Below are 25,708 nucleotides of genomic sequence, written 5' to 3'. Positions count from 1 at the left end.
TTGCAGCTTTCCTCAGACTCCTGGGGATTCATGTATATCCGTATCTCGCCGATTGGCTCCTGCACACAAGTGACGGTTACCACGGACTACTCCCTTCTGGGGTGGGATGCGACTCTGGGCCACCTCGAAGTATTCGGCCTATGAACGCCTTGGGACAGGCAGTTCCACATCAATCATCTGGAGCTCCTGGCTATTTTTCTGGCGCTCACAGCCTTTCAACTGTTGATTGCCAACAAGGTAGTCCGCATTCACACAGACAATTCTGTCGCAATGTTTTACCATAAACAAGCAGGGTGGCACCAAGTAACCTCTCCTGGTGGATCCAGCGATACAAATTTGGGACTGGGACATTCAACACAAGGGTTGGCCCCAGGCTGTATATATTCCGGGTCACATCGATGTAACTGCAGACTCACTCAGCCGCCAGTCGGCTGCCAGTTACAAATTGGAAATGAACAGCAATGTTCTCTCCCAAAACCTTTGCCAATGGGGCACCGCCAGAAGTGGACCTCTTTGTGACTCCTATAAACAGGAAACTTCCTCTTTATGCATCCAGAGACAGCCTGGGGGCGTCCTCCTTGGGAGACACGCTCGAGATCCCATGGCACAACATGAGACCTTATGCTTTTCCTCCATTGCCTCTGATTCATCGGTCACTCTGCAAGCTCAGGAGCACATCAAATTGCACTCTCCTCTTCATAGCTCCTTGGTGGCCAGCCAGATTCTGGTTCTTGGAACTTCAGTATCTGTCCATTCTTCCCCCGATCAGATTGACGCTGATTCCCAAGATTCTTCACCAGAACGATCACCAGCTGTGGCACCCCTCCCCACAATTGTGCAACTTGGCGGCCTGGTGCCTGAATTCAAATCCTTAGCACAGTTCAATCTTTCCAAGGACAAATATGCGTATTATCCAAGCGGCCAGAAAACCTTCCCAGAGGGCTCGATGTATGAGCAAATGGCTCAGTTTTTGCCATTGTTGCTTAGCTAAACAGCTTACCCCAGGCATGCTATGGTTTACACTTTTCTATCTTTCGTGTCTCACCGCGCCGCTACAGGCATTCATGTTCTGTCTTGCAGAACTTACTTATTGGTCATTGCGGCCTACCTGTCCACGGACAGCTGTCCTTTTTCACTGACTAATCTGGTCTTTAAAAGACATTTTGCGGGTCTTCTTCACCTCTTCCCTCCGGTGCACACCCCTCATCTCAATTTGAATGTGGTCCTCACCGCGTTATGCCATAAACCGTTTGAACCCATGGCTACTACCGATCTGAAATTCCTTTCTTGGAAAGTCACCTTTCTGATCGCAGTGACATCCGCGAGGGGAGTAAGTGAGCTTTCGTTGGAGCACCCGTTCCTTACTTTCCACAAGGACAAGGTTGTGCTTCGCACTCATCCTGCCTTCCTGCCTAAGGTGGTTACCGATTTTCATCTGAATCAATTATCTCCTTACCTTTCTTTTTTCCTAACCCGGCGTCTGATGCCGAGAGAGTTTTACGCAACTTGGACGTCAGGCGAGCCTTGAAGTTTTACCTCGATAGAACTAGTGAACTCAGGGGCTCCTTACAACTCTTTGTCACATCCGGAGACCGAAAGGGGAAACCGGCTTGCAAAGCAACGATCTCCTGATGGATTGCCTACTGTATTTCAGAAGCCTATAGCATTCAGGGCCTTCAACCTCCGAAAGGCACCCATGCTCATCTTGTGCGTGGCAAAGCGGCTGCTGTTGCCTTCCAAATGTATGTCCCTTGGGAAACCATCGCCAAGGCAGCTACGTGGGCTACCCCATCAGCTTTTTGTAAGCATTACTGCTTGGACCTCAGCTCCAGGGCCGATACCCAATTTCGCCAAGCTGTTTTTAAGAACCTATTCCAGTAAAGGGTTTTTCTCCATCCACTCATATTACCTGTGAGGTCTGCTTGGGAATCTCCCACAAGTACGGAGGAAAGGGGACGGAACGTAGGAGTATAACAAAGTTACTCACTGTAGTGACTTCCTTAATCCTAGTTCATAGTCCCCTTTCCTCCATACGCCCGCCCGCCGTCCCCTCTAAAAAGTATCCTCCATTATTGCTTATATAGCCTCAGACCTGGTGATGGAAAAGGACGGAAGGGTGATGCGCGGGGCGGAGCTCAGGAGGGCAGGGTCACAGCCACGTGCGGTGCCCTGTGTAAAAATAAAAGTACAAAACCAGTTTTTATGCTTTTTTTACAAAAGTGCTCCGGTCTTGTCCCACAAGTATGGAGGAAAGTGGACTATGGACTAGTAGTAAGGCAGTCACTACAGTGAGCAACTTTGGTATTCCCTCCCGGGCCATTCCGGATAACACTTCCCCACTGTCGTTTACCCACTCTAAATGGTACTTAATTATTTTATCATGATATTGGGGCAACTTTTTACACATATGATTAAGAGGTGCATCCATGTAATCAAACAACATGATTTAGTTTCATTTTCTTGTTTTTTATTTAGAATACTTTTCCCTCCCGCTTTTACTCTTTAACCTCTCCTAATTATTTTTCCCCCTTACACTTACCCATGCTCCTACACAGCCACTCACTCTCATACGTTCCCTTTTAACTTGTTCTCACTGGCCTTCTTCACAGGCCCCACCCTTTCACACTACTCACACCCAATGGCTTCTCCACAGGCCCGTCTTGTTAGTTTTGATTAGTACACAAATGGCCCTCTCTACAGCCCACCGCCTTAACAACAACAGCCCTATGTTAGTATACCAAGCATGCAGTTGCTCCTCCCTTTGTTTGACCGCGCCCCCTGCAGGTGCTACAAAGCTCTGATATTTACACGTTAGTTCGGCTGTGGCCCATCTGTAATTTCCACAGCCACAATGAACCGAAAACTGCAACAACTTCCACCTTATCACGATCAACTGCTACTACTCGCAAAAACACTAGTGCATATGCCTCTTCCACTTTTTTCTTCTCTCTTCAAACTCTTTAACCCAAAAGAATATAAAAAAATGACACAACTATACCAATTGCCTGCACTACACGCAATTCTTTGTGTAAGAAGGTCCGCCACTTACTAAGCAACCCTCTGCTCTAACGCAGATGTGCCACCGCCCACTTATTCTCTATCGGATAAATGAACCTAAAATCTAAGACTACTATGGCCAATCACCCTCCACCTCTAGAGGGTGTGTCCTATACACCATAAAAATAATCACTCATGCACAAATGTCGTTCATGCACGGGTACACTCGCATAACCTTTTTAGGAGATTCTCTAATACTCTCGACCTCCGAGTCTTCCTTTAAAAGCCAGTACCCCTTCAGAGTGAAGGCAGCACTCTGACCAGGCAGACCTTCGGGTACTCTGCATCTGCGGGCCTCCTTGATATTTGAGCTCTAAGGACTTCGCAAACACTATCCCGAACTCCTGCGGGGGTACGGCTGGAATCCCCACGCCTGGTCTGGAGAGTTATGTATCTCGCTGGGGCCTCCAGAAATGTTCAGTGGGTTGCCTCGGAACCCACCAGTATAACATTACAAAAGTAGTCCAAATAGGAGTGTATGCCAGGCAAGCAGTAATGCAGTTTTATTCAGGGCCCCAGACGCAGCTGGAACAGCAATATTCAAACAGAATGCGGAATAGAACTGCATGAAAAGGCGCAGTCAGAAATGCCCCTAAATAAAAAGCTTTTAGAATCATCTAAACTAATTAACATCAATCATTTTGCAACATTAAAATGTCTCCCCGCAAGAAGCTGATTGGTAAAATCATATCATACCTCTTTAGAAGGGCATACATTATCTTCTATGATTGGGTCATGCAAACCATACCACGGCACCTCCTAGTTTCCTGTTGTGACGTCACAAGCCAATCCCCCATTCCCACATCATAGTGCCAATTTATTGAAACATTTGAGATGGCTAGCGGGTCTTTATTCATCTGTCCCGGTCATCTCCTCTATGTTCTCATGAGGAAGTCTTCTACCATGACACTGCCTTGACCCAAGAACAAGTTACCGTATTGATGTTGCACATTAGGAACTCGTCGACCTTCTTCCCAGGCAGAAATGTTCTCTGCTCCAATTTGAAACCGCCATGGGTTTTCTGAAACAGTAGATCAGGCTTCGTAAATTAATATGCCACATTATTTATTTTTACATTTGTAATGCGCACTAAGCCCTTGGGCATCAAGGCGCTGGTTACAGACAATTGATAGCTTGACATATTTCTTAATAGCTTTGTGGCATGGCATAGGTCATGTTGGCAGGTAGGGAATGTCTAGCTAGTTTGTTTAGGAGATCCCATGCATGTCGAAATCAAAGAACGGTTTGGTGAAAATGTTATATAACGTAGGAGACATGCATGAGCGACGGGGGTGGGTGACACAGAGACGGCAGGGGAGAAGATTCTCATGGTTCTGTTGGAGAGGAAGGAGGATATCCAGGTAGTGTTCTCAGGGGAGAAATGGGCTGATGAGTGGATGTGCTAGCAGGGTGTTTGGCGATCCCCCAAGTTTAAGGCGGCAGAGGGCTTCGATAGTACGAGGAGTGCTAGTTTACCAGCATCTTTGGATTTGTCAAGTTGTTTTCTTAGATTGAGGAGGGCTAATTCAGTGCCGTGGCCTGAAGCCAGATTGGTGCAGGCTGTTAAGCAGAGTTTGTATGCAGTACCGTTTGGGACCACTACACAAAACTATGACTAAAAGTGTAAGCACATAAGTCTGTACTACACAGTTTTGGTAGTGAAGCTGAGCAGCCAGGCTTATCAAGAGGGGAATGTGAGCAGTAATGATTTTACACAGAGGTCTACAATCACAAGTGTTCAAATAAACTCTTATACTCAAGGTTTCTTTGATAAATACTTATGAATGTTTTATAACTGACAGATAAATTAATAAGACGGAGGCAATTATATAACCCATAAATATACTTCAATACTATTTCAGAATACTTTTCAAGAGGAGTAAAAGGCAAAGGTTATTAGAACATGAAAGGTTACAATTATCTTAGACAGTGTAGATTAGGCCTGCGAGTTACAAAAGTTTCAAGCAATTTCACCGCGAGAGGTAAGTACTCCCAGTCTGATTTCACAGTACATTACAATGAAGAAAAAGATGCAGCTGATGACTTCTGTTTCTGGTGTTCCTGCAGATCTCACTGTTCCTGGGCCTCAGTCGTGGGGACAAGAGGGAGGACGTTAGGGGACTCCTGCACTGCACTTGAACAGTTAAAAGCTTGCAACTGGCAAACTTCGATTCCGCTAGCTGTAGGTAAACAAACTGGTGTCCTTCTCCCTGGTTATTCAGTTTCCTGCAGCACTCTGAGGAAAATACAACCAGCTCTGAGATTGGTATCCAGGTGGAGTTGATTGGTCCCACCAACTCCAAGGGAGAAGTCGTCTTTGCAGGGCTTCTCTGTCGAGATGAACTTGGCGATTCTGACCTGCAGCAGGGGTTTACCGGGCAAACCAACGGTCCTCTTCAAGCTTGTCTTCGGTTCTTTCGTTCCAGTGGTCGACTCTGCCTTCCAAGCCAAGAGACTCACCTTTTATTCAGTTCTCTCCCATTCATTCGAGCCTAGCCGTCACTCACCCAGGAGGGTGGCTGTCCTTGCCGGACAGTCAGCCAGCCAATCACCACAGAGTGCATTTGGGTCTCCTAGGAGACTAAGCACAGGGAGTTTCGGGCACCTCCCTCACTTCCTGCTCCCCAGACACTCGGACGCCAGAGGCGCTCTTCACTCCTGAAGCCCGCCAAAGGTGAAGGAGCAAAGGGACCAAACCTGGTTTGGCGTGCAGAGACAAACTCTAGAAGGACCTTTCCACAAAGAAATGGCGAAAAAGACGACCAGGACCTGTTTTTACAGAGGGGGCTCAGACGCCATCTTGAAAAAAATGTCTCCCGCGATTTAACGTTACCTGAGCTACGAATAGTTACCGGTCGGGAAAAATCATGCTAGTTTGTTGTAAAACCACTGCCACCAGCCATTCTGAGAGGAAAGGGTAGCATTTGACTGCTACATGAGTATCTAGACACAAGGGATACTAAGTAACCCCTCCAGCACTCTATTGTCTATTGTAAGTTTGGGTGTACTGGGTCTAGGAATTTAAGACTAGGAAAGTCAATTTCACTTTACTTACTCTGGGAAACAGTAGTTTAACCCAGAGAAGGTATTTAAACCTTGGGAAAGCCACTGCACTGGGGGTGCTGTTTGACACAAATGAAAAGGTGATGCCTATGGAGTTGTTTAAACTCCATAACCAAAAAGAAACCAACACAGAAAACAAACAGAATTAAAAGTACAAAGTCCCAAAGTTCAGCAAAAGAACTGGGGGTCTCTAAGGTAGAGAGGAATTAGCACATTTATGAGAATTATTCCTAACGCAGGCCTATAAGGTTGTGGGATTCGAGATGCTGTTGGATTTGTAGATATGCTGCTCTGTCCAGTAGTTTTAACAGGAAAGGTACCATTGTAATGGGACGGTAATTGTTGGGAATGTCCAGGTCTAGCGTGGGCTTTTTTAGAAGTGGAAATACCCAGGCATCTTTGAGGTTAGTTGGCACCACGCCTGACGCAAAGGAGGCATTGCTCAGGGAGGATATGAATGGTGCTAGGGCTTCCGCACGGTCTTTAATGATTGGGGCAGGGCAAATGTCCCCTTGACATCTTGATGGTTTGAGGCCCTTTATTATTGTGATGACATTGCTGTTGGAGACAGGTTTCAATTCGAAGAGGGAGACATAGAGCCTGGGATTTGGGGTTTGGGCTCAGTGATATTATTGTGGATAGGTAATTTATTTTTCTTTTGCAGGATCTTTTCTTATAGCATGGAGATTTTGCTTACTAATGCGTGTTGTATCTTAGAGCACCAGGTGATATCTTTGGTGCAGTTTGAATTGGGTGGGGATGTGGATTCCAGTTCTCGTAGTATGGAGAAGAGCTCCTGTGTGCTAGAATTGGCTTTGGTGATTCTGTCATTGTAGGTGGTGCTTTTAGCTTGGAGGATAGCCTGTTTGTATGCTTTTGTAGTGGCCAGGAATTGGATTTTGTTTAGATGATTAGGGCTGTTCTTCCAAGGAGTTTCTGTTAAGCATTTGGAAATACAGAGTTTCTTCAGATCTAGGGTCTACCAGCTGTTGGTGTGTGCAACTAATTTGGCTCTGCAAATGATCAGTGGGGCTACTGTGTCCATGGCTAATGACAGGGTTTGGGTTGGGTGGCAGGAATCATTATAAAATGATTGTGCATGTATTGCCTTTCCGTGGCACCCATGAGCTCTGTTTTATGGCCTTGAAAGTAACAAAGATTGCTCACTGCCTACCATGCAATCCTGGGATTATGGGATTTGCAATGTGCTACCAGCCCCTGCGGCTTCTAAGCAAATGAATGAAACAAGCACTTGTTTCTGAAAAATCATGCTTTGTGGCCTATTTGCCACCCTGCAGCCTAATGCTAAACCTTGTATACTTACCGGTGACCCACCTTTATTATCTGTTTCTTTCATATGAAATAGTGTTAATTAGGGTATTCTCCAGCCTACTTCAAATTACTGTGGCTATCGTGGAAGCACCCTCCCCATTCAGAGTGCTATTCCTGCAGCTGATCGGTTTGCGCCATTTTACCGTTTACCAAATTTTGATCCACCACTTTATAACTTGTTTAATTTTTGTTACATTTAGCCTTTTCCCTGCTGTCCAATATATTTTTTAATGGGCCAAATTTGAGTGGTAATTTTTAGAGGCATTTTTCAAATGCTGTTTTCACATTCTGCCATCTTTATACTTTTAGTTCCAGCATATCCAGAGTACTTTTTATTAAGACCTGTGACTCAACTCACTGTCTAAGTCGTGGCTTCACAACTTCAGTGTCCTTCCGTCTTTGATCCCATGGACCTTAAGGATCCTTAGCATCAATGTAGGAAACACAGTTTGTTCCTCTTTGTTCATATTGATAGACTTCTATTTTCTTCTACCTTTCCCTAATAAACAATATGTAATTGCTATAAAACTATGCTGTAAGAACTATTTATTGTACATAACACTTCTATTAATTATTTTTAAGATGGAAAAGTAAAGCGATTTTATCCTGAAGAAACACCTGCATTTGTAGATGCCATCACGTGTGGAAGGCTGCAATTTTATAGTAAAGTAACTGGACTTACCCATACCCCACTACTAGTGAAAGAGTCGGCTGATTTCAAAGATGCAGAAACGGAGAACACTAAAAAGAGGACGCATGACTCACAATCGAAGGAAGAGGATAACTCATCGAATACTGTGAAGCGCAAGTGTACACATTTCAGTTTGGAGGACTGGGACTTGATCAAAACTTATTAAACTCTCAATTCCTACACTGCTCCATATGTTTACCTCATCTGAAGCTAACCCCAAGCAGTCAAGTCTGTTGCTTTTGTCGATTCAGATATAGCTCCCAGATTTTTTCCATAATATGTTTAATGTATATCCCTTAGGAAGAGTTTGAAGATAGATTTTTTTTTTAATAAAGAATCCTTTTTTTAAAATAAAATTGATAGTAATTGCATTTTTTTTTATAGAAGACTTAAAAAAACGTATTGCCATTTTTGTTATGATAAAAGTTGTTTTGAGTGTGACAATTGCCTTATAAATGGGTTCCAGGCAAATGCCTACGTTGGATGTTGGTTATCAAAGGCAAGGAAGTAGCTACTGGCATTCCCCTCCACCATACCGTCTTAGGTGGTGATAACTGTGTACTTTGGTCTGTGATGAATGCTTTGGACTTTGATTTGGCATTTGTGTCTGCCGCCTAAACAAATTTGAGACTTCAGTACAAGAAGATCGCTGATTCCAATCAAGCGATATCTGGATAAAGGTAGTCTCCAACACATGATCATCATTAAGCTCATAGCTGCACCCACAGATACCTCAGCCTTGCACCTCGAACAAACATATTAATTCAAGCATAGGTACTGATGTAATTGAATTGTAACATTTTTATGTATAGATGTCTAGCTCTAGATCTATCTATTTTAAAGTGTGGTGTTATAATTTTCTTTATTCTTTTAACAAGATTGAGCTGTATTTTTGTCAATAACACATCCGTATTAACTTCTTAAATCTTCATTGTCTGCACTGCTCCTTTATGTCTCCCTGCTGTTCTTACGAGTGCTGTGCTAGATTGGGACCTTTTTCCCTTGCATACCTTGTCTCGAGGCACCTTCTGACTGCATCATATTTCTGCGTCACGGCCATAAAGGTTAGCGTGAAGCCTGTTTTGTCCTATTCAGGCCGAAATTTGGACGATCGGCATGAGACAGTTTGTTTCGTTGAAAGATGCATAGACAGACATGTTGAGTGACCTCTAAGTTTGTTGTGTGGGACTAATTAAGAACGGGCAAGACCTAATTGATGCCCTCCTTGTGGCAGAGTTATGCATTATAGGACCTGAGTCGGCTATCCCAGGGAAACATTATTGGCACTCACACATGAACCAGGCTTTTTGCCACTATGGACCTTAAATAAGATCCATTTGCATCATAGGTTCATCTTCTGATGATGCTCATTACTGATACTGACTCACTGTGGCCCCAGGTTAAAGCTGCTTTAGTGAATTCTCGATCTGTGGGCATACACGCACTTAAGTTACATGGCCTAGTTGAACAAAATAGTCTGGGTCTTTTATTCATTGCTGAAACTTAGTTTAACAAGGCCTTGCCTGCTAGGTTTCATTCCTTAGTTCCCCCAGATCATTCTATTCAACTCATTAACCGCCACTCGCTAAGAGGTGGCGGTGTTGGAGTTATGCAAGACCCAAGGGATCAGAGCATTTGATGCAGTCTCTCCCCACCTCTGGAATAACCCCCCAACCGATGTCTTTCAGGGCAAAGCTCCGGAACCATCTGTTTTAATAAGACACTTTGGAGCAACAACCTCTGGCATGTGCCTAAAGATCCAAGAAGCCATTTGGTTACGCATTGAAGGCCCTATAGATAAATAAACTTACACATGTGAATGTGAACATGTGTCAACTGGATTACTCCTGATATGTGGCCAGCTTTGAAAATGCTGTCATCCTGTGGTCATTATGAAACAAATCCTTAGTGTCTGTAAGACTGCTAGTGCCATTCTACACTGTGGTTCACTGTCTCGTCCACGCATGATAATCCATGTTACCACTGTCCTGCCACTTTCTTAGTACGCCATCTACTCCTCCTAATAAATTCCCACACCACTGATCCCTTTGCACTAAGCATGCACAATCCAGTATATCCCCCCCCCCCCACCCCGAGGGATCTTAGCTACCCAGTTTATACCAGGTCTGGACAGTAGAGTGCTTCAGGGACCAGTGATCACCATGGCCATTCTTCTTCCACACCAACCCATATACTGATATTGGAGGATCTTGAAAAGAATTGGAATGTGAGGTTAAGATGGGCGCTCTCTGGTGACATCCATTTCTGTTCCCCTACTACGTCGATGACAAAAGTAATTGAGAGTCTCTAGTTATCGAACATAAGCAATGAAAATGTGTGGGCCTTGCTTTTGCTGTAATCCAAGGCCCAGCCAAGAGGACTGCAACACAGGGGTGTTCCTGCTTGGTTCCATCATAGCGGAAAGTCAACGATATTGTCAGGAGCTGCCCTTTGCAATGTAGAAAAATGTCAGCAAGTCCGGTCCAGGTTCGGGTTAAGCGAAAAATCATAAATGGGTGCGGTGACTAGAAGAGGTCTCGCAGAACCCTTTCTTGAGGCAAAACATCGGCATGCATAAACTAGGCCTCCTTTTACTCCTAACTCTTGTCACTCAACAGCACACATTCACTGCACACAGCACACATACAAGGGTAGAAACCACAGCATTTGTGAAAATCATGCGCTCAGAGGCATGTGGCACGTTATAAATAATAAACAAACTATTTATACATCCACAGTTAGTTTCCCATCTGGAATCATTATGTTGGGACGAAGTCTCACAAGTAGGGCATTTGAATGTGTGGCTCTTCTCTCTTCTCCCCCCCCCCCCACAATGTCAGTGAAGGTCATTCTTTGTTATAGATCTCTAGGCCCAGCTAAAACATTTCTAGTTAATTCTGATCTTTTTCTCAATGACAGGAATCAAACACCATCAATTGGTGTGCATCAGAGATTTTAATATCTGGTTGGATGACCCCTCATTATCGGATTCAGCTGAGCTGTGTGCGATTCTGGGAGATTCTGGACAATTATGATATGAAACCTCTTACCAACTCACACGTGGCCCTGTAACTGCTATGCTGAATACCCAGGCTGTCTCTTGGTCTGGCCACTTTACATATTTTCTTATCGAAAAACAAAAAAAACAATTAATAATTTCAGCCAAACCTACAACCTTGCTTGGGCATCATAGAAAGAAGGATCTATTATCCTTGTGACTACCTCACTGGATTTGCAGTGGATCTGATCCAAGCAGGTGAGACTTGTATGTGAATGCTATGCACCCCCTAAACTTGGGGCACTGTGACCATTCATGGGATCACAGAGGAGCCCTTCCCTGTGAGGCTAGGTAGGTGAGTCCGCTACTTGATAATCCCCCTAGTGGTGGTAAAAAGAGGTTGGGCCTCACAGGGAGAGACTCCCCCCCCCCCCCTTTTGGGACAAGGACTTCATGATGGAATTCCCTAACCCTCTTGCCCTAAACACTATGAAACCCTTAAGATCTGTCGAGGTCCAGGCTGGCTGTACTACTGTGTGCTAGTGTGATATTCGTCCTCGTCTTCCTGTAAGATTAGACCCCATCAATATGAACCTTCCATCTAAACAGGATATGTATTATAAAGGTACTGAGAAGAACATTCACTGAGTCATGCAGAACACTCATGAAATATAGTGAGACGAGATGGCCGCTAGGAGGCAAGAGGAGTACCCAATTGAGCCAGACGACGGACAATGACACTCCGCTGGTGAGATCCCAGCTCAACAAGATAAAAAGCAAAGGAGGACTCAGTAAAGCAAGCAACAGCTGTGAAGCCTGGGAGATTCAAGCCGGGAGAGAAGACGAGACCTTGAAGGATCTACCCAGACACTGTGAATACGCCGGCCGCAGACCAGCAGAGTCCTTCTACGGCCGAGTGAGAGCAAACTGAAAGCTGGAATGGAAGCTGGAATCCAGGAGACGGTGGCATCACCTCAAGGAGGTGAACAGAGTTGTTCCACAACCACGTGATACCGCCTGCCCAAAATGCCTGCAGAAACACAGCAGGACTTCGGGAGAGAGAAGAGCGAAACCGAACAAGCGTTTACTGGTAACGTAGAAGCCAGACACCCCAGGAAGAACCAGTGACTTTCTCCGACTAAAGTAAAGGTAATCAGAGTTATGGGAGAACCAGTATGGTAGTGGGGGTGTGTAAAGCAGGCCTCGGGAGTGTTCTCATGTCCCAATAATTGCATTGAGAATGAGAGTTGTGAAGAAAACCTCAGGAGTCGTCTCCCTCCTCCCAGTATTTGAACTAAAAATAAGAACAGTGGGGAAGAATGCCTGAGAAGGAATCTCCATCTCAATAACTGTTTACTTTGGTGTCTGTTGGAACAGTCTAGAGAACAAAATCCCTAGTCTCAAAGAGGGTGAAAATAGTGTCAAAATCTGAAATAAACGGTGTGATACATTCGAGAGCCTTCAGAGAAGTCTGGCGGGAAATAGAAGGGCTCATAAGAACTATTGTGAAAAACAGATAGAACAGCACTTTGCGTAACGGAACCAGGAACAAAGAGTCGTTCTCCGAGGTTGTAATTAATGAATCGGTTGTAAAAGACGGTCAAGAGAAGGTTTGAGCCAGGAGAAAGGAGTCATTCTTCTGACATTTTCTCTTCCAAGAAGAACAACAAATGAACTGAGATAAAGACAATTGGACACTGCCCAGGGCTGATTCTTACTGAAAAAGAGGAAGAGATTCATTCTTCTGGTATTAGCTAGATTTTATTTCTGTTGATTAGTATTAGGGCTAGAGTAGAGGAGTTTTTTGGCCAGAGGATGGATATTCATTTGGACTTCCACCCTGACAACGATCACCCCGGTCAATTCTTGGTTAGGTAGGATCCATCCTCTAAAATTAGGGAACTGCAGGTGTTTTCTTCTTTCTTTGAATAAAAAAAAAGGAAAGAAATAAACATCCTCTAACTCCTCACTCCAGCACCCAAAAAACAGTCTAACCTTTGGCATTCCACATTCCTAGCACTACCAGAACAGTGATGTCAAATGGAAAGAAAATGGAGGAAATTCAGGAGTCCCTCATCTCTCACTAATGTGAAAACGGCCACCAAAAGTTAGCAAAACTTCGAAATGCAACCATAAGAAAACTCAAACCTCATTAAATAAACCTAGAGAGCTTTTCCAATGTTCTCCGTCCCCAACAGTATCCGTTATTATTCCTTTTGCAGCACAAGCTAATGCGTTCAGTCTGTTTTCCATGAATAAAATGATAAATATTAGGGAAACAATTGACCAGACTATGGTACAGTCTTCCTTTATTACAATCTCTATCCCTACTAGGCCTGCCCAATTTTACTTTAGTTCAGTCTCTCAGGAGAAAATTGCTGCTCTGACTAAAAATGTGAAACTGCCCACTGATTCACTTTTTGTTCTCCCAGCATGTGCAGCAAAAATACATCCCGAAGGTTTGGCTCAATTTATGACAACATTCGTTAATCACTCATTGGCACAAGGCATAATGCCTGCTGAGCTGAAACTTTTTACAGTTTCACTCTTGTTGAAAAAGCCAACGCTTGATGCGAATGATCTCTCAAAAACTACTGCCCATTTGCCTGCCCTCCTTGGCCAGCTAAACATTCTTGAAAAAGTGGTAACCAACCAGTTGCAGGAACATGTTGAAAAGCACTTTACTGCTCGATACCTAGATTTCCAACTGTTGCACAGAACCGAGACCGCACTTGTGGCAGTATGGGATGTTCTACTAAATGTTACTGATAATGAAGAACTAATCTTGCTGGTGATGCTGGATCCCTCGGCGGCCATCGACAATGTGTATCATGGTACTCTACCGTCTTGTCTGATGTCAGTGGGTGGAGTTTCACATCATGCAATACGATGATTCAGATGAGTTCTCACCAACTGTTTGCAACATGTGAAACTTTCAGGACATCACTCGGATGCAATACAACTGAGTTGTGGTGTCCCACAGGGCTCTTTACTCTCGCCTCTTCTGTTTAATCTTTGTCTTCAACCTTTAATGGGTATCTTAAGGGAAATTATGCCGACGAGACAGATTTATCTGAGAGTCAACAAGTCAGCAGAGTCTTTACACAAGGTAGTGAAATGTATTGAGGAGGTGGGGCAATGGATGTCCCATAACAACTAAACCCAAATAAAACAGATGTGATTCTGTTTGGACCCAAACATCCTATAGTACAGCAATCCATTTGTCCCCCACCACCTTGCTTTTTGGCCTCCAAATTGGCCTTTTTTTTCCAAAATCAAGAATCTGGGTTGTATTTGGCAATCAAATCTCAGCAGCCAGTTACAAGTTGGAGCCAAGGTGCATGCAGTGTTCTATTGTCTGGCTCCTACATTTGCCCTCCATTTGTCCCCCGGAAAGACGAATCGATTGTGGTTGGAGCTTTAATTCCAGATTAGACTGCGGAAACAGCACGCTAGTAGGCATCACTCATTGACAAATGTTCCAGCTTCAGAGGGCTCAGAATGCGGGAGTACGACTTTTTAAAAGTCTAAATCTGCTGTGATCTCTCACCTTTGCAGAACTCTCCACTGGCTCCCCATTAATGAAGGGATTGACCTTAAGATCCTCTTCCTAGTTTTTAAGTGCATGCACAGTCTTGCACTATGTTACTTTGCTGATAAACTGACCCGGTTCAAATCAATGCATTTGCTGTGATTAAACTTTCTTCTAATGATTCCAGCCTTCAAATATATCTCCAGGGGTTGTTAGGTTAATTTTCCCATCCTGGTCTCTCGCGTGTGGAGGGGCAATTAGGAGAAGGGCACGGCAGAAATTAATAAATACGGTGTCCGCTCATTTGGTCGAAAAAAAAAGATCGAATGACCATTTGGTCAAAAAAAATGGTCAATTTTTTTTTATTATTTATTTATATCTTTTTTTTCGTTTTGTTTGGTTAAAAAAAAATAATCTATAAAAACGGGGGTTGGGGGAGGGAACCCACCACCCAACCCCCCCCCCCCCCCCCCCCCAAAAAAATGTAAAAAATAAAATAAAAATGAATTCGACCATTTGGATTTCGACCATTTGGTGTTGACCAAATGGTCATTCGGCCATTTGGTTGTCGACCAAATGACTGGTAACCATAAATACACACAGACCTTCTGGTTCTCCGAATTATGCACAAATGTTGGTTGTCCCATCTGCCTTTTATTCCTCAAAACTGCAAACATAATTTATGGTAAACATATCCAATAACAAGCAAAGAATGTATACATATTTCATCTTATGTTCTCTTTGTTTTTGGTCATTAACAATGTCTAAAAACAGCCTCAAGGTTTGCGGGAAATCGGTCAGGGTGTGCAATTTATTATGTATTGGAAAGTTTACATAGCCTTGCTCTCAAGACACAAATGACCTTGGCTTGTTGACGGGGACGATGCACTCCCCCTTTATCTCTTCCTTCACTAAACCTTGACCATCGCTTGCTCACAGGCAACCTCCCTTTCCTCATTTCCCCATGGTTTATCTGAAATGTGAAGCGCCAGTCCCATTGCCAACATTTGTCTAAGGCAAGTGTGTTTCTCCAGCTTTAACAACAAGCTAAACATGGCAGTGCTTCTGCTTCAATGTTAAAATCAAAATGGCACCTGAAGGCTCCCAATTTTATAGTATTTAATTATAAACCATTACTCTGTAATCTTAGTCAGTCTTAAGATATTGTTCCTGACTAATGTGATGTACTCTCCAAACTCCTGTCTCAAGGAGTGTGTGCAAAGCTATTGTGGTAATGTTATTCATGCTACTAGGGCAGCAGGCTGAGATCAGCCTGAAAATAAGCAACCTATTGCCAAGTATGCCTGCCAGGAGAAACATTAAAATGTTTGACCCCCCAGCTACCAAACATGCTCATTAATTCTGCCAAACAATCCATAGAGTGGTCTGTGGGGATATGGGCAAGTTCCCAGATGTGTGCTGCGTGGTTGTGTACCTGCTGTTTGTTACTGGATACATAAGCAAAACAACGCTCTTTAATTGGAGCACAGACTCCCCTTTGTGCTGCCCGAGTCATGTCCAGGGCTAATCTAGTTTGCAGGACCATAGCCCTCATTTCCCCCTGTTCCTGAGTAAGAGCTCCAGTATGTAGCTTGTCTCATTGGCTACTATCTCATGCACTGCCTGGACTCTTTAGAGAGCAGTACCAATTATGTGTGTGTTGGCATATGTGCAACCTCCAAACCCTCCAAATATGCACCCTACTCACTTTACTAGAATCCCCTCAGATGTTAATGGTCGGTAAGTATCCACTATTGCAAATGCATCCTCTTTGCTTCTCTTATGCAGTGAGTGGGCATTTCAAGTTTTTCTTGGCCAGGTGGCGTGGGAATTATGTCCTTAAACACCTGCAACCCACGAGGAACATATGTGAGGGTGCATCATACCACCCATGGGGAAGGTGCTGCCTTATAAACTCCTGTTCCGTAGAGCCAAAACAGCCATGTTATTCAGAGCGCACAGGTTAGAATATAACTTGGTGGTGGTCATCTTGTAGTGATATTGCCACACTAACCTAGTGAGAACATTGCCCTTCACTATATCTACAGTATTCTTCATCTCGTTTTAAGAATACTGCTTAATGAAATTAGAGGCGTGCACGTTTTCAAACCAATGTTGCCTTTTCAGTTAATGTAAGACTGGATCAGTGCTATTGATCAATTTGTCTTCAAGACTGTCTGTTCACCAATTGTTTCCTGTCAGTAAGGCAGTGCCTTTTGCAAGCAGTTCTACTGTAAAGTTACACCCTGTTGTATTACCCAGCCTTCTCCCATCTCCTTCCTTTATCTCCACACAAAGAGGGATGGGGTATAGAGGATGTACTCTAAATATTCTGGATAATCTATTCTGGCCCTTAAAGGTAGTCAGATTTGGGGGGCTTTGCACTAAATTTGAGTAGTTTCATAGTGCTAGGGCAGAGACAGCAACAAGAGGATACGTATCTTCGGAATGGTGTGGCAGGTGGCTGCATACACATCAATAACTTCTAGTTAATTATAAAGCAGTAATGTATGCCAGTTTAATGTAGGGCTTACTCTCTAATAAAGATGATTAATTAGCATTGGCACAATGAACAAGGACGTTTATAATGATCCCCATCAATGCAATGGCTAATGTAACCTGACTGGCCCTCATTTTCTATTTTATTCCTATTGATCATCCTCCCCCTGTAGCTTCACTGGCCTAGTGGTGGCACAGATCCTTGCCTGTTCTTGACTCAGGTTTACCGGTAGAGTGTACAGGCAACAGGTCCGACCAGTGTAGTTGTGCCAATGGCTGCAATGTTAAGGGGCTATTGTCCTCCGTGTACATTTATTACGCGCATATATTCTCCTTTAGGTATGTGGGTATGGAGGCCAATATGTAATCGGATCATGCGTCACAAACTGTAGATAATGTATTTGGTTCCAAACCCAGTGTTGTCTCTATGTAGCGCTTCACACTCTGAGGGGCAGGTTATACAACCTGCTACAGTATGATCGTGTTGTACCTCACAAATATGGGAATGGCAGGGAATCCCACTGTGATAACTATCTGGAAGTGCGCATTCCCACCTTATGTATTTGATTATTGTGATACATTAGCGCTTCCTGTGCACGTTAGAGTTTGTGTACCTACAGTTCTTCTTTCAGCCTCCCTTCTCCAAATTGGCAGAAATTCCCAAAAGGGGTGGTTCTTGGGAACTGCTAAAATTGGTACACGTGTAGAACATTGGCTGAGGCACCTTTCATAATCCCAATAACAGTCGTGCACGGACCATTTGGCTAATGCATGCCTGCGTTGATAACCAGTGGGTAATCTGTAACGTGGGAATTTCCATCCCTTCAAGTTGAAACCTACACACAATGTCTAAGACCAGGGGTAATACCGTCCGATGTGTGAATGCTTACGTTATGGGGAAACTCAATTTTTCGCTGCCATTAGGTTCCGGTACCATCCCCGTATGGGGGAAATGTCCATACAGGATGGTTTAGTTTAGTTTATTTACTTCTATAGCGCACCTAACCCAAGGATATCTGGGTGCTTTTACTTAGACACAGCAAGTTACAAATATGCAATCAAGATATTACATGATACATAATTACAATATATGATATTCCAGAGTTACAAATTTACAATAGACACGACGTGAAGTCACCAGGTTTGGTGGGCACTAGAAGACGGCTGACTTGGGTTTCAGATCAGAGTCAAGCCTGGTTTAGACAGTGAGAGAGAATTCTAAAACAATTTTATATACAATGTAGCGAGAAGGTGACGGACAGAACTTTGCTGACAGACGGGTTAGATTAATTGCTGAGCGAAGAGCCAGGTTTTGACTTTAGCTCTGAAGGCCCAAAAAGAGGGTTCTTCTCTGATGGCTGGGGGGAGTGAGTTCCAACATTTAGCCGCTAGCACAGGGAAGCTGGAACCTCCTGCAGTTTTCATTTTATATTTAGGGATGTTGAGGTACAGGGATCTGGTGGGTCTATCTGACTGATTCATTGAGAATTTGGCCGTTAGGTATTTTGGAGCCGTATTAGAGAGGCATTTATGCGTAATGACTAGCGACCGTAGCATGATTGTCACGCACGTGTGGCCAAAGTGCATCCCATCTAATGGCTGTAATGTGGGAAGAGCGGGGGATATTCAATGCCGAGCCAAGGCCATTATTTTGTAGTACTTGGAGTCTATTTAAGTTCTGTGCCAAAGAACCTAGGAATAGGGTGTTGCAATAGTCCAGTTACGAGAGGATCAGGACTCGGGCTAGTGTCATTAAACTGTTGGTCGATAGGTAGTGTTTGCAGGCATTTATAGGTTTGTTGGTGTAGGCTGTGGTTGAGGCTGTAGTGTTAACTTGTTTTTTAAGGGATAGAGTGAAGTCTAAGTAGACCCCTAGTGTTTTGACCTCATTGGCAACGTTGATGGTATTCCCATCAATGTTAAAGGTCTTGTAGCGTTTGTCCAAATTGTTGAGCCGAACTTGAGAACCAATGATAATAAGTTTGGTCTTATCGTCATTTAGACAAAGGCTGTGAGCAGCCATCCAGGCAGTATGGGGACTATGGTCTAGGAGTATTTTAGTCACTACAGTGAGTAACATTTTATTAAGAGTCCAATTAGGGCCCCACCTACCTGGTTTAGTATGAATACGAAAGTGAGTGATTATCAGAACAAATGTGTTTGTCCTAAAGAGAAGAGTTGTGCAATTAAGAAATAGAGGCAGTCCAGAGAGGACCATGAAAGGTCACAGGAACCAATATACAAGGGCCTCGAAGAGCCCCTCTAAAGGTGGTGTCAGTTGTATCCTGGACACCTTCTCGTTCAGTGGATGTCGCAAGGCACTTGTATGATGTTGCAAATAATAAAATTGTATTTCTTGCAAACCACCAGAAAGCTTCGAGTAAGGATAACTGAGCAGGGATTATGTTCCTCAAAGGTATGTGAGGATAGCAAAACTAACCCAGAGATAGGAGATCAAAGGAGAGAAGTTTCACGAGACACTGGGCCAGTCTCTGGTAGGGTTGTCTCCCTGAGTTAAGGTTCAACAAGTGTTCATCAAGGTTCAACAAAAGAGATTAAGATTAATTTTGAACCTTGCAGCCATCGCCTCCTTTGTTTTCAAAAAACGTTTGAAGCAAATGCCATTGTCCAGAATACAAAGTCCCACAGTTTCTTGGGATGGCTTGCGTTCCTATGAGCTATTGACTCTGAGACACTTTGCAGAGGAGTGTCAGATCACTTTCAAATTCTTCCCAACAGTTGTGGTTCGGTTTTCTGGGCTGCTGTCCTTATTTCCCAGGGCACAATATCACTGAACATGTCCTTAGTCACCCTGCACCTGGTGCCAACCTTGGTGAATGGCTCTTGTTCCTGGACACCACAGGGAGCCTGCAGATCAGCAGCCGCCGGTTCCATACTACTGGGCAAGTGTGTTCAGTATCGTTGGTTAATTTACCAATCCCACCAGGTGCTGTTTGGGTGCTACTGGCAAGCTATACTTGCAACTCGGTTTCTCTTTCTCTGGATGTCATTTGTGGTCTTCCAACAGATGCGCTTCTCTATCAGTTAGCCTCACACTTCTTTCGCAGGTTCTGTAAGGTTGCCTCACTCTGCTTTCTTAGGTTCTGTAACGCTGGGCCCTGCCAGTTTCTGGGTGCAGGTCCAATACGCTCTCTACTTGTTCAGCCCTAGTAGCTTGACTTCTTTCCAACTCAGGCCATACCAGCTCAGCCCCAGCACCACCTATGCTTCTTATTTTTCCAACTGCTGGATCTTATTGCTGGCTTTCCCTATCCACCACCTTCTGTTGCCTGCCTCCTCAATTTGACTTCGAGGGCGTTGGCTTTTCTCCTGAGCTTCCCTGCTCTGCCCCCTCTTTTCTCAGATACCTTTGTCCTATTTTCTTTCTCCAGCCGTATTAATGCACCCTTCCTTCTTCTTGCCTTTTCCTTGGACCCTCCATCTGCATCCTTCAGTGCCTGTTTTTTTTTCTCACTTTTCTTCCCTTCTCTCTCCTGCAGCCTCATTTTGTCCCTCCCTTGCCTGGAAAATCTTCCCTTCTCTTCCTTAAACCGTTCTTTTCTCTTCCTCCAACCACAGCAACCTCACCCTTACAAGATTTCCCCCTTGCTCATTGGTCGTTCCCTCCTGGCATGACTTCCTATCCCTGCTCTCTCCTTCGTTCTCCTGCTCTGCGCCGCAATTTCAAACATCTTTACAGAGCCGGTAGCTTCCTCTGACTCCCAGAGTCCAGCCAGCTGGCCTAGTGCATGTGAGTCTGTCACCGTATCTTCTCGGCTATGCTTAGAAATGGTACCACTGCAGTCACCTTCCTTTTAGTAAAGAGATTTCTGCTAGTTTCCACCCCAGTAATAGCTTCGGTAAATGAGGAAACTAGAGCAAGACACTCGAGCTTCAAATCTTCCTCCTTACAATATGACTGTGCCCACTGCCTGCAAGTATCCATACCTTCAAGCAGCATTTATATGCTTTGTGTTTTTTTTTTTCTTCTGATCCTCCTGTTAGTAATGAGGGAAGATATGTTGGCTCCATATATTTACTTTGTATTTTTTGTATTTGCATACAGTTTGGATTTGTCTAATTTGCACTCTTTGCATTCGTTTGCTACATAGCCTGTTTGACTGCTAAGAAGTAGAATTGGGTTCTTTTCTACTGGCCTTTGCAATATTGACCTGTTTCACGGCACTGCAAAGGGCACACTAATGCCCAGACATCATTGAACAATGTTTTTGTTTTACTTATCTGGATACGCATGCTTGAACTTGCTGACTCAAAAGCATCTGTCATTTTTCCGACGACAAATATTTGAGCACTTCAGAACACTTATCACATTCATCAAAACTCATGAACGCACCTTGTTGGTTTAACTAGGTACTGTTGGCGGCATTGTCTACCCCCATTTTGTAGTCTCGACAAGTTCAGTAGGGTCACCTTGCTAATTTATTTGATTTTGGCATTTCAGTGCTGTACAAAATACACTGATGCTTTTGATAAGAGAACTTACTATAAATAAAGTTTCTGATGGACCCACTTGCTGGAAGAACCTAGGAGTTATTCTCTCCACTTCCTTGTCCATGTCAAACCAGGTCTCTACGGTCTGCCAATCTGCCCATCACCAGATCAGGATACTCAAGAGGGTCCTCCCTATGATCCCAGAGGCTATGCGTCCTCCTGTGGTAGCCGCATTAGTCCTCTCACGGTTGGACTATTGCAACTCCTTATACCTTGCCCAGCCAATGGGCCTTCTCCAACGTCTCCAGCGCATACAGAACCTGGCAGCCAGACTGGCCACAGGTTCCCCCTATGGAGCTCACAACTCTCCAGTGCTTCGCCAACTTCACTGGCTCCCGGTGGCCCAGCGAGTTAAGTTCAAGTCACTATGCATTGTCCACCGGGCAATCCAGGGCCTAGGTGCTGAGTTTCTCCAAACTAAATTTGTCCGTTATATACCAGAACGCAACCTTCGCTCCCTGAACACCAACCTTTTGGTGGTTCCTAAGTACAATCGGGAAAGACTCGGCGGCAGAGCCTTTTCCATTGCTGCGGCAAGGCTGTGGAACGCCCTCCCACTGCCACTCAAGTCTATCTCCAACCATCTGGCTTTCAGGAAAGCCCTGAAAACTACCTTATTCTAGCCCCCCGACTATTACTGCTCTTCCTGTGTGACAGTTTCCTCATCAGCGCCATGATGCCCCTGGGCGACCGTGCGCTCTACAAATTTAGGTAACATAACATAACATAACATGGTGAACGATGTCCTTCTATCCTCAGCTGAAGGCACAAGGCTACCACTGGAATTAAGGGAATGCAGTTTGAGAACCTATGGGTTTGCTTCTCAGTTTTATTTCCCCCACGGAATGTTAAAGAAGGTGCTGAAGACGGGTGTAACTTGTCTTGACACCTTTTTCCACACCCTGGTGTTTGGAGGGGTGGGGAGCGACAGGGAAAAGGAGTACCATTTCTTCCTCAAAAACGACTTGGTTTTGCACCAGCATGGTATTTTGATGTCAGTATAAATTCTATGGATTCCAATGGAATTCACCTGCTTTTTACACCTGCTAAAAGGCGAATTCCATAGCAATTCATTGTAAATGCTGTTTGCAATTTGTATTTGACATGCAGTATTTACACTAGGAAGTGCAAAACGAAACCAGCAATTTCGCCTATTTTAACCCCCTTTGCACTTCATAGTGCAAATGATGAATATTGTACAGATGTACACTTTTTGGACGCCCGTGCAAGCGTAATGTGTGTACCCTCTGTGCAATTAGTACTTTTATTATGAGTTCCATTACGTTTTGCATTTGTAAGTAACATACAGGGTTAAACCTGGAGGCTATGAATCATGACTTTGCGAGCCTCCGTGAATTACTGTGTTATGAACAGAAATCTCTGCAGACTGCCATGCTTGGCTATACCCAGAATTCCAGTCAATTGTGTTTAGGTACGATTAATGACACAACCATTGAAAAAGCCAATGGGTATGGATTGCATACATTGAAAAGCTGTTTTGTGTTGAGCAGTGCTGGGAAAACATCAGTGATCTACCCTTTTGTTCCTACGAACGTCTCAAAACATTTTGAGAGATTAGCCCAAAAAGGGTTTGTTGTGCCTAAGGTGTAAACGGAGGCCTGCAAGACAGGGTAGGCTGCTGCCTTCCCCTAGAGAGCCCTATGGCATGTCCTCAGTGGAACTCGCATGATCAGCCCCTGCAAAGCAGTGGGGAATGGTAAACCTTTGCTTTATCTTTTCTATCGCCATTGCTCTTGTTTTCTGGAAATAGAACATACGTGTATTTCTTGGGATGCTTTGGGAGGTACAGGCTCGCTCGAACCCCTCAAATCAGTTGCAGGTCACCAAACGTTGTTGCCCTGTGACCAGCGAACATTTGCAGGTCACTTTTTGGTCCGTTTGTCCAGCCTTGGTATTGACTATCAAGATACCTTTGTATAGGGTGTGTCTTGTGTAGGTAATGCCACTTTTTAATAGTCTACACACTGGGAACAAGGATTCTCTGATCTCCCACCTTACACAGAATGCAACCTGGTGGGAGGAAGTGGGACCAGCTACGAGAGGTTCTCAGCAGAGCCAGAACACTGTTTCAGTATTTTATTGCCAGTATGAATGAAATACAAGACACAGCCAATCGGCACGCTCCTCCCACCCCCAGTATTTAACATTTGTGTTCTGTATGGTCTCGGTGACTCACCAAACCGTAGCAACAATATTTTCAATGTATGCATGTGGTTGCCAAGTAGGAGACACAATGCATTCATATAGGGAAGCGTCAGTGAGTGGGCAAGCCACAATAACCCAAAGTGAACTTTAAAACAGCACCCTGCCCCTCCCCCTCCCATACTACATCAGGAATCCATAGCAAAGCATCAATTTCTCCTCCAAGGAAATCCGAGGAAAGACCCCAGTCCCCACCTGGTGCCATGTTATCCCCTCCTGGCCCGCAGAGAAAGTCAGTCAACCCTCCAAGCTTATTTATGTTGCTGCCGCACTCCTCCTTTATCTAATGATTTTCCGTGAAGCTCTAGCTTTAGTTCTGCTTCTGGGCGGAAATAGTCTTTTCCCTGGACAGTAAGAATGATGGACTTCTGAGCTTCCTTATTTGCCTTAAGCATGGCCCCTCCTTTAAGCCGACGTCTAAGGGTTCATATTATGAAACACAACTTCCTCTCATCACTTTCCTATTGCAGGTAGCCGTCAAAAAGATTGTCACTGCATTCCTGGGACCCAACAAACATCACATAAGCCTGCACAGTCTGGCAGTGTTGCACAAATTCATCAGGCAGCGGTGGAAAATATTGGGATCTGTTCTTTAGTAGTCCTGTTGGAATCATTGCTCCCCAACTCCTGATAGGTGGCTGTCCCGCAGATTACTTGGGTTTAAAAAAAGTAATTAAAGATACCCCGTCCTAATTTCCCTTTCGGTTGAGCCATCTTTAAAGTCAAATCCCTCGACCAGGGATTTCGACACCAAGGTGATGGGTATTTTAACTCTGCATACCTGTCAACACATCCTGAACCTCCTAAGAGCCCACCTGACTTGCCCGCAATACTAGACCGCTCACTGCACAAGATTTTGTCTCTGCTGTCACATGAATGCAGGACCTATGACACATATGTTATCTTAGCAGGATACTATCCTATCCATGCTCGTATGCCATGCCTCGGAGTGGAAGGAATGATATTGACCGCTCCCCACCCCTACGTCCGCCTTGGAAGAGGTTAATAATCTCCTGCCTGCTGAGGCATCAGCATGGCATCCACTCATTCCTCTGGTCCTCGCCTCCAGGTTCTCCTCCGCCTCGAGCTTGCACAGCCCTTATCCCAAAACAAAATGATGGCCTCAGACTGGTAAGGCAATGCCAGGAAGATGCTAGTGCTGCCAGTTTGTTGCACAATTCCATCTTCTGAGTGGACCAGTTCTGCCCCTCCAGGGTGCTTTTAATGGTAGAGCCCCAATGCTTCCCAGCACAAGGCTATATTTTAGTGGGTTAGCCCCAGTGTATATTAACAGGTCTGCTATGTTTATTGACAAAGTACCAGCCGCGGAGTCTGCTGAAGAGTCTTTTGGTCTGTGTTTGTGCAAGACTCTACAGCTTTTTGCTCCAGAATTTTTGAGGAATTGAAGCCCTTTTTGTCCTCTTTCTACTGCTATTACCTGGATAGTTCAAAATACCCAGCAAGCCGCAGAGCGGCCGCAGAGGCTTTTGGTCTGTGTTTGTGCAAGACTCTACAGTTTTTGCTCCAGATTTTTTGAGGAATTGAAGCCCTTTTTGTCCTCTTTCTACTGCTATTACCTGGATACTTCAAAATACCCAGCAAGCCCGGAGTCTGCTGCAGAGTCTTTTGGTTTTAGGCTTTGCCGGCTCCGTGGCGCTGCTACACTTCACTCCCAAAAGTCATCAAAGGATCCTCGTGAAGGAAAACCTCAGCTGGCTAAACCCGCACAGCATACCACCACACCCCTGCCCTTGTGGTGAGTGACAACACCTCCCCCCCTTCCCGCCCGTTCACTCACTCG

The 25,708-nt window shown here is 44.5% G+C and overlaps 1 protein-coding gene across 6 annotated transcripts in view; it reads left to right on the top strand.

The window, feature by feature from the left end:
- LRRC42 (leucine rich repeat containing 42) overlaps positions 1-25,708 on the top strand; it is a 300,779-nt gene that overhangs the window by 219,044 nt on the left and 56,027 nt on the right. For 5 of the 6 annotated variants that reach the window (XM_069642154.1, XM_069642153.1, XM_069642152.1 and 2 more), the window contains one exon: positions 8,035-8,499. The exons of the other annotated variant lie outside the window; for it this stretch is intronic. In XM_069642154.1, the coding sequence (XP_069498255.1) occupies positions 8,035-8,309 (275 nt within the window). In that variant the 3' untranslated portion in view covers positions 8,310-8,499. Of the gene's footprint in view, positions 1-8,034; positions 8,500-25,708 lie in introns of those variants that run through there. 6 annotated transcript variants of the gene reach the window in all.

Source organism: Ambystoma mexicanum, chromosome 1q (genome assembly GCF_040938575.1).
Source record: "Ambystoma mexicanum isolate Mex_15411 chromosome 1q, UKY_AmexF1_1, whole genome shotgun sequence".
Taxonomy (NCBI): domain Eukaryota; kingdom Metazoa; phylum Chordata; class Amphibia; order Caudata; family Ambystomatidae; genus Ambystoma; species Ambystoma mexicanum.
Note: the sequence above shows the minus strand (reverse complement) of the source record. Positions and strands in the feature narration are given on the sequence as shown.